The sequence below is a fragment of the Podarcis muralis genome, chromosome Z, assembly GCF_964188315.1.
Source record: "Podarcis muralis chromosome Z, rPodMur119.hap1.1, whole genome shotgun sequence".
Lineage (NCBI taxonomy): Eukaryota > Metazoa > Chordata > Lepidosauria > Squamata > Lacertidae > Podarcis > Podarcis muralis.
In genome coordinates this window covers 60,112-73,899 of record NC_135673.1, presented here as the reverse complement: position 1 = coordinate 73,899, position 13,788 = coordinate 60,112, and the positions used below count along the sequence as shown (strand labels likewise).

Here is a 13,788-nt window from a genome sequence, read left to right as displayed (position 1 = left end):
AAGGACTGGCTCTTGATGGGAACTGTAGCACGCTCAGTGGCGCTTGGGAACTGTAGTACGCTCAGTGGCGCCTTGGGAATTATAGTATGCTCAGGGGAGCTGATAACTAGGCGGCGCCAGAGACCCCAGGAAAGAAGGATTGGCTGTTGATGGGAACTGCAGTACGCTCAGTGGCACCTTGGGAATTGTAGTATGTTCTGCGCTGCTTGGGAAATGTAGTATGCTGAGGGGTGCCGATTGCTAGGAGGCCTATAGGAAAGGACTACAGTTCCCAGGACGCACCTTGAACCCGGTGCTCTGGGAACCTTAGTTTGCTCCTTCCCGGCAGCTGAAACTCCCAGAGTTCCCTGGGAAGAAGGGTGGAAGTGGGAACCGTAGTTCCAGGAGCACCTTGGGAACTGTAGTACGTTTAGTGGCGCCATGGGAACGATAGTATGCTCAGGGGCGCCAGAAACTAGAGACCAATAGGAAAAAGGGAATTCTAGTTCTCTGAGGCGCCTCCTAGCAAACTACTGTTCCCATGATCCGTCTCGAAAGCGGTGCTCTGGGAACCTTAGTTTTCGCCGGGCGCCTCTCCTTCCCTGCAACTCCTAGAGTTCCCTGGGCAAGAAGGCGCCCTTTTGGGAACTGTAGTTTCCGACAGACGATGGGGGTGAAGGGGCGCCTGGGATCCGGGTTCGAATCCTGGACCAGATGATCGAAAGGAAGCCTTGGCGCCCGGAACGCTACATTTCACGCCAGGCGCCGGGTGCGAATTTTTATTTTATTGGAGGAAATCAAATAAATCAGTAGCCGTCGTCCGACCAGGTGACTTGGTAGTCCGGGAAAGCGGCGCCCAGTTTTTGGGTGGCGACCGAATGCGGCGCCCGGCCGAAGCCCTGAAAGATAATTAGTAATAATTAGTAATAATTAATCGTCATCATCATAAATATTAATGACTATAAAATGATACTAATAATATAGTGTCATTTAATTGTGTAAAATGCAGGAAGAAGAATCACAGGAATGATGGGAATTGTAGTTTTTTCCACTTCTTTGGGACTACAACTCCCATGATGCCTAGCTAGCCAGACGAGCAGTCAGGGCTGATGGGAATTGTAGTTTTCCTCCACCTCTTTGGGAGTACAACTCCCATGATCCCTCGCTAGCAGAAAAAACTACAATTCCCATCATCCCTGACCGCTGGTCCTGTTAGCTAGGGATCATGGGAATTGTAGTTTTTTCCAGCTGTATGGAACTACAATTCCCATGATACCTAGCTGGTGGGAAAACAGCGGGAAAACTACCATTCCAATCATCGCTGAGCGCTGGTCCGGCTAGTGAGGGATCATGGGAATTGTAGTTTTTTCAGCTATTTGGGACTACAACTCCCATAATCCCTAGCTAGCTGGACCAGAGATCAGGGATAATGGGAATCGTTTTCTCCAGCTCTTTGGGACTACAGTTCCCATGATCCTTAGCTAACAGGACTAGCAGCTAGGGATGATGGGAATTGTAGTTTTTCCCCATCTGTCTGGGACTACAGCTCCCATGATCCCTTGTTTTTACCCGATGTTTGGGACTACAACTCCCATGATCCTTAGCTAGCTGGACCAGCGGCCAGGGATGATGGGAACTGTAGTTTTCCCCAGCTGTTTGGGACTACAACTCCCATGATCCCTAGCTAGCGGGAAAAACTACCATTCCCATCATCCCTGACCGCTGGTCCGGCTAGTGAGGGATCGTGGGAATTGTAGTCTTTTCCAGCTGTTTAGAACTACAACTCCCATGATCCCTCGCTAACCGGACCAGCGGTCAGGGATGATGGGAACGGTAGTTTTCCCCAGCTGTTTGGGACTAAAACTCCCATGATGCCTTGCTAGGCGCACCCAGTCGTCAGGAATGATGGGAACTGTAGTTTCCCCCAGCTGTTTGGGACTACAGCTCCCACGATCCTTTGCTAGCCGGCCCAGCTGTCAGGGATGATGGGAATTGTAGTTTTACCCGCTGTTTGGGACTACAACTCTTATTATCCCTCGCTAGCTGGACAGGGATGATGGGAATGGTAGTTTTTACCCAATGTTTGGGACTACAACTCCCATGATGCCTTGCTAGGCGCACCCAGTGGTCAGGGATGATGGGAATGGTAGTTTCCCCTACAATTCCCATGATCCCTTGCTAGCCGGCCCAGCTGTCAGGGATAATGGGAATTGTAGTTTTCCCCAGCTGTTTAGAACTACAACTCCCACGATCCATCGCTAGTGGGAAACAGCGGGGGAAACTACAATTCCCATGATCCTTTGCTAGCCGGCCCAGCGCTCAGGGATGATGGGAACTGTAGTCCCCCAAGGCCGCTCTAGGATGGAGAGTCGCTCACCACAGAGTAGCCATAGACGTGGATCTTGCGGGATCCGCTCTGGCGGGAGATCCGCCCGCCGCCCAGACACTCGCACTCGAACCCGAGCCGGGAGAGATCCTCCGAGACGCGATCATAGATGTCGGCTGGAAGGGAAATAATAATAATAATAATAATAATAATAATTAATAACTACTACTACTACTACTAATAACAATCGTCCAATCGGAGCCTGCTCCCGTCGTTCTCTCCCCGCCTCGCCCAATAGGAATCCATAAGCGTCGTTCTCTCCCCGCCTTCAATATCCACGTGCCTATGCCTCGCCCAATCGGAACCCGCATCTGGGGTTCTAGCCCCGCCTTCTCTGTCCAAGTGACTACGTCTCACCCAATCAGAAGTCGCTCCATGAGAGCAATCCCGCCTTCACTTTCTCAATAGGAACCCACAACCGGCGTCCTCTCCCCGCCTCCACTATATAACGTTCCTGCGCCTCACCCAATCAGAAGCCGCAAACGGCGTTCCATCACCGCCTCAACTACCCCCAAGCATACGCTTCGTCCAATCGGAACCCGCCACCGTCGTTCTCTCCCCGCCTTCACTATCCACAGGACTGCGCCTCGCCCAATCAGAACCGACAACCGGCGTTCTCTCCCCGCCTCGCCCAATCGCAACCCACAACCTTCGTTCTCTCCCCGCCTTCAATAAGCACGTGCGTACGCCTCGCCCAATCAGAACCCGCAACCGGTGTTCTCGCCCCGCCTGCACTGTCCACTTGCCTGCGCCTTGCCCAATCGGAACCCGCAACCGGCATTCCATCCCCGCCTCGCCTAGGCCTCGCCCAATCGGAAACCGCCACAGTCGTTCTCTCCCCGCCTCTACTGTTGACGTGCGTGCACCTCGCCCAATCAGAACCCGCCGCCGGCATTCTATTCCCGCCCGTTGCGTCCCCTCACCGTGATATTCGGCCCAGGCGTAGCCGCGCACGACGTCCTTCCCCGGCCCGGCGCCCGGCGTGGTGACGCGGATGAGGACGTACTTGAAGACGCCGTCGGCCTCGTCGATATCCACGTCGGGAACCCGCTTCAAGTCTCCGTCCGCCATTGCTGCGCCTTCTGAGGAGAAATGAGGAGCGCGAACGGCCCAGCCAATCAGCGCCCGCGTTCAAAGGCGCGGGGCCAATGGCAACACGGCGTCTACTGAAGCCCCACCCCGAGGCGGGGTTAGGTCCTTTGACAGGTAGGCTCAGCCAATGGGATCGTCGGGAGCGTCTTCCCGACGTGCCCAAACGTGCGTCTGACGCCGAGCAGGGGGCGGGATTAGGTTATTTGACAGGCGCCTCGGCCAATGGGCGCGTCGCTTCTATCAAGCGCGGCCAATCGTGCGTCTCATGCCGCGCAGGGGGTGGGATTAGGTTATTTGACGCTTGAAAGGCGTCCTGAGCGAACTACAATCCCCATGAGGCTTTGCGTCCAGGATTAGCAGAGGGAATCAATGCCAAGCCCCAGGTGCACCTTGGGAACTGTAGTTTCCAGGCCCTGAGACCCCAATTGATGCGCCGCCTTCCCAGGCAGTGCTAGAATTCCCATCAAAAAGGGAGAATCCACTCTCTGGATTGGAGGGGGGAGGCCGGCGCCGGGTGCGAAACTATAGTTCCCAGGAAACCATAGTTAGCAGCTGGAATATTATTTAATAATAATAAATAATAGTGGACCAGGCTGCTCCCACTCTGACCCCCACAAGTGGACTAGGCTGCTCCCCCTCTGCCCCCCACAACTGGACCAGGCTGCTCTCCCTCTGCCCCCCACAACTGGACCAGGCTGCTCTCCCTCTGCCCCCCACAAGTGGACCAGGCTGCTCCCCACAAGTGAACCAGGCTCCTCCCCACATGTAGACCAGACTGCCCTCTTCTGCCCCCCACAAGTGGACCAGGCTTCGCCCCCCAAGTGGATCAGGTTGCTCCCTCTCTGCACCCCCCAAGTGGACCAGGCTGCTCCCCACAAGTAGACCAGGCTTCTCCCCCCAAGTGGACCAGGCTGCTCCCTCTCTGCCCCCCACAAGTGGACCAGGCTGCTCCCCCCAAGTAAACCAGGCTGCTCCCCACAAGTGGACCAGGCTCCTCCCCACAAGTGGACCAGACTGCTCCCTCTCTGCCCCCCACAAGTGAACCAGGCTGTTCCCCACAATTAGACCAGGCTTCTCCCCCCAAGTGGATCAGGTTGCTCCCTCTCTGCCCCCCACAAGTGGACCAGGCTGCTCCCCACAAGTAGACCAGGCTTCTCCACACAAGTGGACCAGGCTGCTCCCCACAAGTGAACCAGGCTGCTCCCTCTCTGCCCCCCACAAGTGGACCAGGCTGCTCCCCCCAAGTAAACCAGGCTGCTCCCCCCAAGTGGACCAGGCTGCTCCCTCTCTGCCCCCCACAAGTGGACCAGGCTGCTCCCCACAAGTGGACCAGGCTGCTCCCTCTCTGCCCCCCACAAGTGGACCAGGCTGTTCCCCACAATTAGACCAGGCTTCTCCCCCCAAGTGGACCAGGCTGCTCCCTCTCTGCCCCCCACAAGTGGACCAGGCTGCTCCCCCTCTGCCCCACACAAGTGGACCAGGCTGCTCCCCCTCTGCCCCCCACATGTGGACCAGGCTCCTCCCCACAAGTGGACCAGGCTTCTCCACACAAGTGGACCAGGCTGCTCCCTCTCTGCCCCCCACAAGTGGACCAGGCTGCTCCCTCTCTGCCCCCCACAAGTGGACCAGGCTGCTCCCCACAAGTAGACCAGGCTTCTCCACACAAGTGGACCAGGCTGCTCCCCACAAGTGAACCAGGCTGCTCCCTCTCTGCCCCCCACAAGTGGACCAGGCTGCTCCCCCTCTGCCCCACACAAGTGGACCAGGCTGCTCCCCCTCTGCCCCCCACATGTGGACCAGGCTCCTCCCCACAAGTGGACCAGGCTTCTCCCCCCAAGTGGACCAGGCTGCTCCCTCTCTGCCCCCCACAAGTGGACCAGGCTGCTCCCTCTCTGCCCCCCACAAGTGGACCAGGCTGCTCCCTCTCTGCCCCCCACAAGTGGACCAGGCTGCTCCCCACAAGTAGACCAGGCTTCTCCACACAAGTGGACCAGGCTGCTCCCCACAAGTGAACCAGGCTGCTCCCTCTCTGCCCCCCACAAGTGGACCAGGCTGCTCCCCCCAAGTAAACCAGGCTGCTCCCCCCAAGTGGACCAGGCTGCTCCCTCTCTGCCCCCCACAAGTGGACCAGGCTGCTCCCCACAAGTGGACCAGGCTGCTCCCTCTCTGCCCCCCACAAGTGGACCAGGCTGTTCCCCACAATTAGACCAGGCTTCTCCCCCCAAGTGGACCAGGCTGCTCCCTCTCTGCCCCCCACAAGTGGACCAGGCTGCTCCCCCTCTGCCCCACACAAGTGGACCAGGCTGCTCCCCCTCTGCCCCCCACATGTGGACCAGGCTCCTCCCCACAAGTGGACCAGGCTGCTCCCCCCAAGTGGACAAGGCTGCTCCCCCTCTGCCCCTCATAAGTGGACCAGTCTGCCCCTTCTCTGCCCCCCACAAGTGGACCAGTCTGCTCCCCCTCTGCTCCCCCCAAGTGGACCAGGCTGCTCCCCCTCTGCCCCCTACAATTGGGCCAGGCTGCTCCCCATAAGTGGACCCCGCTCCCCCCCACATCCATTTCCCAGCCGCGGCCCCTTTAAGGCGCTCTTCCTCCCCTCCGCCACACGGTGGCGGTGCGGAGCCGGCAACGCTTCCTCCACTGCGGCTGCGCGGAGCCAACAGGCCAGGCGACACCGGGCGCTTCGGACGGCTCCAAATCGCCCTGACATCGCAGGGGGGGAATTGGAAGAGACCATCGCCCTTTCCCTCCTGTCCGGTGAGGGGGGAAGCGCCTGGACCGATGGTCGCGACGATTCCCGGGGAAGGGGGGGATCTCCGGTTTCCTCCCCCTCCTCCTGCAAGTGGGTCCTGCCAAGGTGACGTCAGTCCGTCGGTTGGAACCCCCAAAACCTCACCCCACCCCCGCCAGCAGAGCCGGATGGTTTGGCTCGGCTGCAAACGGGCGGGCGGCGGGCGAGACCATTTGCGGAGATAGGGGGGAGGGATGGTCCAATTGGGGGAAGAGGGGAGAAGAATGGTCCATTTGTGGGGCGCAGAGGGGGAGCAGAATGGTCCATTTGTGGGGTGCAGAGAGGGAGCAACCTGATCCACTTGGGGGGAAAGCCTGGTCCACTTGTGGGGTGCAGAGGGGGAGCAGCCTGGTCCACTTATGGGGAGAAGCCTGGTCCACTTGTGGGGTGCAGAGGGGGAGCAGCCTGGTCCACTTATGGGGAGAAGCCTGGTCCACTTGTGGGGTGCAGAGGGGGAGCAGCCTGGTCCACTTATGGGGAGCAGCTTGGTCCACTTGTGGGGTGCAGAGGGGGAGCAGCCTGGTCCACTTATGGGGAGCAGCCTGGTCCACTTATGGGGAGCAGCCTGGTCCACTTGTGGGGTGCAGAGGGGGAGCAGCCTGGTCCACTTATGGGGAGAAGCCTGGTCCACTTGTGGGGGGCAGAGGGGGAGCAGCCTGGTCCACTTATGGGGAGCAGCTTGGTCCATTTGTGGGGTGCAGAGGGGGTGCAGCGTGGTCCACTTGTGGGGGGCAGAGGGGGAGCAGCCTGGTCCACTTATGGGGAGAAGCCTGGTCCACGTGGGGGGCAGAGGGGGAGCAGCCTGGTCCACTTATGGGGAGCAGCTTGGTCCACTTGTGGGGTGCAGAGGGGGAGCAGCCTGGTCCACTTATGGGGAGAAGCCTGGTCCACGTGGGGGGCAGAGGGGGAGCAGCCTGGTCCACTTATGGGGAGCAGCCTGGTCCACTTGTGGGGTGCAGAGGGGGAGCAGCCTGGTCCACTTATGGGGAGCAGCTTGGTCCACTTGTGGGGTGCAGAGGGGGAGCAGCCTGGTCCACTTATGGGGAGCAGCCTGGTCCACTTGTGGGGTGCAGAGGGGGAGCAGCCTGGTCCACTTATGGGGAGCAGCCTGGTGCACTTATGGGGAGCAGCCTGGTCCACTTGTGGGGTGCAGAGGGGGAGCAGCCTGGTCCACTTATGGGGAGCAGCCTGGTCCACTTGTGGGGTGCAGAGGGGGAGCAGCCTGGTCCACTTATGGGGAGCAGCTTGGTCCATTTGTGGGGTGCAGAGGGGGTGCAGCGTGGTCCACATGTGGGGCGAAGTCTGGTCCATTTTTGGGGCACAGCCTGGACCACTTGTGGGGGGCAGAGGGGAAGCAGCCTGGGCCACTTATGGGGAGCAGCCTGGACCACTTATGGGGGGAGCAGCCTGGTCCACTTGTGGGGAGCAGCCTGGTCCACTTATGGGGGGAGCAGCCTGGTCCACTTGTGGGGAGCAGCCTGGTCCACTTATGGGGGGAGCAGCCTGGTCCACTTGTGGGGAGTTGCTCTTCTGACTATTATAACCGAAGCTTGCCCCTGAGCATGCGCAGAGTGCCTTCGCCTCCCCCCACCGCTGACCCCTCCCTTCTCCTCTTTCGAACTCTAGGCCCCTCGCCTGACGCCCCGGGGAGCAGCATGGAGCGCCGGCCCCACGCCCAGCGACGCCTGCCGGGCCAGGTAAGAGGCCCACCTTCCGCTGCTAGATATCTAGTGGCAGGGAGTTCCCCAGGTTGCGTCTCCATCAAGGTGCTGGGAATTGTAGTTTCAGGCGCCGCCATCCATTGGCTGAATTCCATGGGGAATTCTGGGAATGGCAGCTCTCCGGGTGCCGGCAAACTACAGTTCCCAGAGCTAGGGATCATGGGAGTTGTAGTCCCAAACAGCTGGAAAAAACTACAATTCCCATCCTCCCAGACCGCTGGTCCGGCGAGCTGGGGATCATGGGAATTGTAGTTTCCCCAGCTGTTTGGGACTATAACTCCCATGATCCCTAGCTAGCCAGACCAGTGGTCAGGGAGGATGGGAATGCTAGTTTCCCCCACTAGCTAGGATGATGGGAATTGTAGTTTTCCCGCTAGCTAGGCATCGTGGGAGCTGTAGTCCCAAAGAGCTAGGGGGAAAAAACTACAATTCCCATCATCCCTGATCTCTGGTCTGTTTAGCTAGGGATCGTGGGAGTTGTAGTCCCAAAGAGCTGGGGAAAAACTACAATTCCCATCATCCGTGACCGCCGGTCCAGCTAACTAGGGATCATGGGAATTGTAGTCCCATAGAGCTGGGACATTGGGAATTGTAGTTTTTATGGGAATTGTAGTTTTTTCCAGCTCTTTGGGACTACAACTCCCACGATCCCTAGCTAGCGGGAAAACAACGGGGGAAACTACAATTCCCATCACCCCAGACTGCTGGTCCGGCTAGCTAGGGATCATGGGAGTTGTAGTCACATAGAGCTGGGACATTGGGAATTGTAGTTTTTTATGGGAATTGTAGTTTTTTTCCAGCTCTTTGGGACTACAACTCCCCTGACTGCTGGTCCGGCTAGCTAGGGATCATGGGAGTTGTAGTCCCAAAGCGCTGGAAAAAACTACGATTCCCAAGCTAGCGACCCTGGGAACTGTAGTTTCCCCCGCCCCTTGACGCCCCTCCCTCTCCCCCGCAGGATCCGCACTGAGGGCGGCGCGGCGCCCGGCCCGCCCTTCCGAAGATGACCCGCACCCACCCGCCGGACCTCCTGCGCCACGTCCAGACGGCGCCGCCTTTCCCCTGCGCCATGTCGGCGGCGCCCCAGCCCTTCCACAAGCGCCACTGCCGCAGCTTCGACTTCCTGGAGTGGCTGGACGACGAGCCGCCGGCGCCCGGCCCCCGGCGTGGGCGCGAGGCACCCCGAGACCCTGTGCCCCGGGCGCGCTCCAAAAGCGCCGGGCGCCACGCCAACGAGCTTCACCCGGTCAAGCTCCAGCCCCAGCGCAGCCGCATCTCCCCCTTCCAGGGCGCCCAGCACGGCGCCAACCCGCCGCCCGCCAACGCCCCGCGCCGGCGCCTGGACATCAAGCCCGACCCGCCGCCGCGCTACGTCTCCCCGGCAAGGAGCGGCCTGACCGTGCCCGGCGCCTGGCGCCCGTCCCGCACCCCCACGCCCAGCGACACCTACGAGGACCGGGGGCCGGGAGAGGCCTACGACCCGAACCCGCAAGCGGCGCCCCTCCAGGTCTTCTACGCCGGCGACGGAGGATACGCGCCGCCGCCGCGCCCGGTCCGGAACTACGTTTCCCCGTTCCTGGACGCCCACCCTGTCCGGGAGGCGCCCAGCCGGACGAACTATGTTTCCCCGTTTTACGGCGCCGTGCCAATGTTTGACGGAGCCGTGCCAACATTCGACGGCGCCGCGCCTCCCTTTTACGGCGCCACCCCACCAGGCGCCGCACCCCCCTTTTATGGCGCCGCGCCACCGGGCGCCGCGCCGCCCTTCGACGGCATCGCGCCCGTCCAGGCGCCGGTCTCACGGACATACCCTCACCCGTACGGCGCCTGGCGCCCGGTGGCGGCGCCCTACCAGACCTGGCAGGTCGGGTGCTACCCACCGGGCGCCGCCCAATCGCCCTGGCAGACGCCGCGGCTGGGAACCGAAGCGCGCAGCCACTCCAAGTCGTGGGACGACATCCTGGCGCCGCGCGGGCGCCCCGACCAGCCGCTGTGGCGCGGGCGCAGCTACGAGAACATTCTAGCGCGCCACCAGGCGCCGCCGGCCCTCTCCCCCGACACCCGGCGCCCAGCGCCCGTGGTGGTGACGCTCTCCAGCTCCCCCAAGCGCTACGCCGCCCTCTCCCTATCGGAGAACTCCCTGCTGGAAAAACCGGGCGCCACCGGGCGCGGCGCCTGGTTCGTGACGCCGGAGATCACCATCACCGACAACGAGATCACCGGGCGCCCGGCGCCGGCGCGCCAACGCAGCCTGGAACAGCTGGACCAGCTCATCACGGACCTGGTGATCGACTACAAACCGGGCGCCGACCCCGAGCGCCCGGCGGAGACGCCGGGCGCCAGTTCCCCGGACGCCAGCACCGACGAGGACGACGTCATGTGCTCCAACGCCCGCTGCGGGCGCACGGAAACGATGTTTCACGCCTGCCTCTACTTCAAGTCCTGCCACAGCTGCCGCACCCTCTACTGCTCGCGCCACTGCCGGCGCCAGGACTGGCGCCGCCACAAGGAGCGCTGCGCCGCCGGCCGCGCCGCCAGCGCCTGCCGCAACGCGCTACGTTTCTCCCGCGAGGACGCGGCGGCGCACCGGGCCTTCTCCCGCCTGGCGCGCGTCGGCTTCCTCTCCCGCGGGCGCGGCGTCCTCTTCCTCGGCTTCCCGGGCGCCGCCGCCGCCGAAAACTTCCTCCGCACCGGACTGGGCGCCCTGGCGGCGGCGCCAACTTACCTCTCCCTCCGCGAAGTGGGCGCCCACGCCGGGAACCTGGGCGCCTACGCCCGGGAGTTGCAGCGCGCCGGGGAGGATTACGACCCGGCGGAATGCTTCGTGCTGAACGTCACGGTGGCGGCGGGCGAGGGGCACCCGGTCTCGCGCCAGCACGCCAAGGTGGCGCTGGCGGCCTCGGCGCCGGGCGGGGCGCCGCCGGGGGCCGAGATCGAGACGCTGATCCTGACGCCGCCGCCGGGCGCCGGGGACCAGGAGGACCGGCGGGCGCGGGAGGTGTGCTTCGTCCACATCCAGCGGGAGCTGCGCGCCCGGGGCGTGGCGCTGCGGCGCGAGTTCCCGGAGGTCTACGGGCGCCTGGTGGCCTTTGTGGAGAGCGGGCGCCGCTTCACGCCCACCACTATCTATCCCGTCGATCGGAGGACCGGCAAGCAGTTCCTGTGCATGATCATGGCGGGATCCGAACCCAGGACCCTGGACTGGGTGGCCAGTCCCAATTTGCTGGATGAGCTGATGTAGCGGAGGAGGCAAGTGGCGGGGAGTTCCGAGGGAAAGGGCGGGGAAATGGGCACCGTTTTGAGGCGGTTTGTGCATGGTTCTGGGTTCAAGTGGCGGGGAGTTCCGACAGACAACAAAAACAGACATGGGAACCGTTTTGATGCGGTTTGCGGACTTTTCTGGGTTCAAGTGGCAGGGAGTTCCAACTGGAAGAACAGAAAGGAAACCCCGGAAATGGGCTCCGTTTTGCTGCCGTTTGTGCAATGTTTCTGGGTTCAAGCAGCAGGGAGTTCCAACCGGAAGAACGAAAAACAGACGCGTTTTGCTGCATTTCTTGCGATTTTTCTGTGTTCAAGTGGCAGGGAGTTCCACTGGGAAGAACGGACAAATAACACCAGAAATGGGCTCCGTTTTGCTGCAGTTTGTGGGATGTTTCTGTGTTCAAGTGGCAGGGAGTTCCAAGGGGAGGAACAGGCAAAAAAAGACAGAAATGGCCTCCGTTTTGCTGCAGTTCCTTCAATGTTTCTGTGTTCAAGTGGCAGGGAGTTCCAATGGGGGGAAAACCAGACATGGGCTCCGTTTTGCTGCAGTTGGCGCAATGTCTCCGGTTTCAAGTGGCAGGGAGTTCCAACTGGAAGAATGAAAAACGGGCGCCGTTTTGCTGCCGTTTGTGCACTGTTTCTGGCTTGAAGTGGCAGGGAGTTCCACTGGCAAGAACGGACAAAAAAAGACCAGAAATGGGCTGGGTTTTGATGCAGTTTGTGGGATGTTTCTGGCTTCAAGTGGCAGGGAGTTCCACTGAGAAGAACGGACAAAATAACACCAGAAACGCGCGCCGGTATTGCTGCAGTTCGTGCGACCTTTCTTGGTTCACGTGGCAGGGAGTTCCAACAGACTTTTCTGGGTTCGAGTGGCAGGGAGTTCCAACGGAAAGAACGGAAAACGGGTGCCAATTTGCTGCAGTTTGTGCAATGTTTGTGTGTCGAAGTGGCAGGGAGTTCCACCGTCCAGCCTTTGAAATCCCCGCCTTGCCCTCGGAAATCCCCGATTTATCTTTTGGATCGTTATTTTGGATCGTCATTATTCGATAATGATGGAATCGTTGAAATTGAAAAGAATACAGAATAATACAATAGAAGTTCAAAATGAGAGAGAAGTTCAAAGAATTCGGAAATTCAAAATCCTCATCGTGAAACTGGCACGAAAATCGGCCCAAATCGGCTATTTCCTCCCAGAATGCCAAATCTGATCGATATGTTTTATCGGACGATTACTATGATTGGTGAAGTTTTCTAATTATTATTATTTTTATTAATTAATTAATTAATTTTATTTATTTATTAATCATTATGATGATGATGATGATTTTTGCACTTTGGAAGGCTGTCGAAAAGGGTACGACGGGCACCTTGAATATCGCATCAGCAAAAAGATACCGTTCCTTTGACGGTTCTGGAAAAGGATCGATATTATTGGTATTATTATTATTATTAATTATTATTATCATGATCATGATTTTATTCATTATTAATTAATATTATTTAATTAATTTTATAATGAATGCATTTTGATTGCTGTTAGCCGCCCTGAGCCCAGCTTCGGCTGGGGAGGGCGGGATATAAATAAAATTTATTATTATTATTATTATTATTATTATTATTATTATTATTATTATTATTATTATTAATATTAATATTTGTTGTTGCTAATATTATTAATATTAATTATTGATGTTATTATTTATTATTAATAATAATATTAATTTATTATTATTATTATTATTATTATTATTATCGGAAGGTGATGAGATAACAAACTGTAAAATGGGTGCATCAGACGAAGGGTTTGTATGTTGAATGCCAAATCCTGTCAAAATCCTATTTTCCCCCCTTGAGGATTGAGCGGTTTGTAAATGGTGCGGAATAGACTCATGCATTTTTATTCATTGTTATTAATTATTATTGTTTGATGCGACAAGCTGTAAAATGGGTGCGTCGGACGAAGGAATTGTATGTCGAATGCCAAATCCTATTTTTTTGTGTAAATTGTGCGGAAAAAGACGAATGCATGTTCTATTTATTTCCTTAAAGAAAGAGAAATCTCTATATATATGGAAAGGTATTTTCTGCTGGAGAAATATAAGAAGCATGTCTATGTCTGTTTCTATGGAAAGGTATAAAAATAGGAGAATTTATTTGCCTGGAATAAATGCGAAACGGAACTCGAACTCGCAACCCTGGCATTATTATTATTATTAATTAATTTGTATTATGAGTCGTCCTTAATTTATTTATTATTTGTTTTATTCTCATGAGTTGCACTTAATTTAATTATTATTATTTTTATACAACGATTATTTGCACGCGATTCCTTATTCATGGATGATTATTTCCACTTCCTTGATTTATGATTAATTGATTTGTATTATGAGTTGCCCTCAATTTACTTTCCCTTAATCTATTTATTATTTTTATACAACATAGATATACAACAATTGTTTGATTCTAGAATATTCTAGAAGAGAAAATTATAGATATTAGATTCTATAATATTATTAATAAGATTATTATCAATACATATTAATAACACTAATACATCA

General features: G+C 57.2%; 3 protein-coding genes across 5 annotated transcripts in view; 2 read left to right on the top strand and 1 right to left on the bottom strand.

Moving 5' to 3' along the window:
* Positions 1 to 13,788, top strand: part of LOC144326136 (protein AMBP-like) — a 144,963-nt gene that overhangs the window by 87,397 nt on the left and 43,778 nt on the right. The gene's annotated exons all lie outside the window — the stretch shown is intronic.
* Positions 745 to 3,436, bottom strand: LOC114590103 (14 kDa phosphohistidine phosphatase-like). Its single transcript, XM_077922147.1, has 3 exons — positions 3,289 to 3,436; positions 2,357 to 2,481; positions 745 to 878 (listed from the first exon to the last, which is right to left on the bottom strand). The coding sequence occupies exons 1-3, from the start codon at positions 3,434 to 3,436 to the stop codon at positions 786 to 788; spliced, it is 366 nt and encodes a 121-aa protein (XP_077778273.1). The 3' UTR covers positions 745 to 785.
* Positions 3,479 to 13,416, top strand: LOC144326114 (apical junction component 1 homolog). 2 transcript variants are annotated; one of them, XM_077922142.1, is made up of 3 exons: positions 3,479 to 3,571; positions 7,875 to 7,945; positions 8,928 to 13,416. In XM_077922142.1, exon 3 carries the CDS (start codon positions 8,973 to 8,975, stop codon positions 11,208 to 11,210), a length of 2,238 nt encoding a protein of 745 aa, XP_077778268.1. In that variant the 5' UTR covers positions 3,479 to 3,571; positions 7,875 to 7,945; positions 8,928 to 8,972; the 3' UTR covers positions 11,211 to 13,416. The 2 variants fall into 2 exon arrangements, with proteins under 2 accessions (XP_077778268.1, XP_077778267.1); XM_077922141.1 differs by lacking the exon at positions 3,479 to 3,571 and adding an exon at positions 5,981 to 6,314.

Bases quoted from the DNA above. Each gene is read 5' to 3' on its own strand.
- LOC114590103 (XM_077922147.1), bottom strand. From the start codon at position 3,436: ATGGCGGACGGAGACTTGAAGCGGGTTCCCGACGTGGATATCGACGAG. The intron at 2,482-3,288 runs GTGAGGGGACGC...TTTCCCTTCCAG, and splicing joins CGCCTGGGCCGAATATCACG to CCGACATCTATGATCGCGTC. The intron at 879-2,356 runs GTGAGCGACTCT...ATTATCTTTCAG, and splicing joins ACGTCTATGGCTACTCTGTG to GGCTTCGGCCGGGCGCCGCA.
- LOC144326114 (XM_077922142.1), top strand. From the start codon at position 8,973: ATGACCCGCACCCACCCGCCGGACCTCCTGCGCCACGTCCAGACGGCG.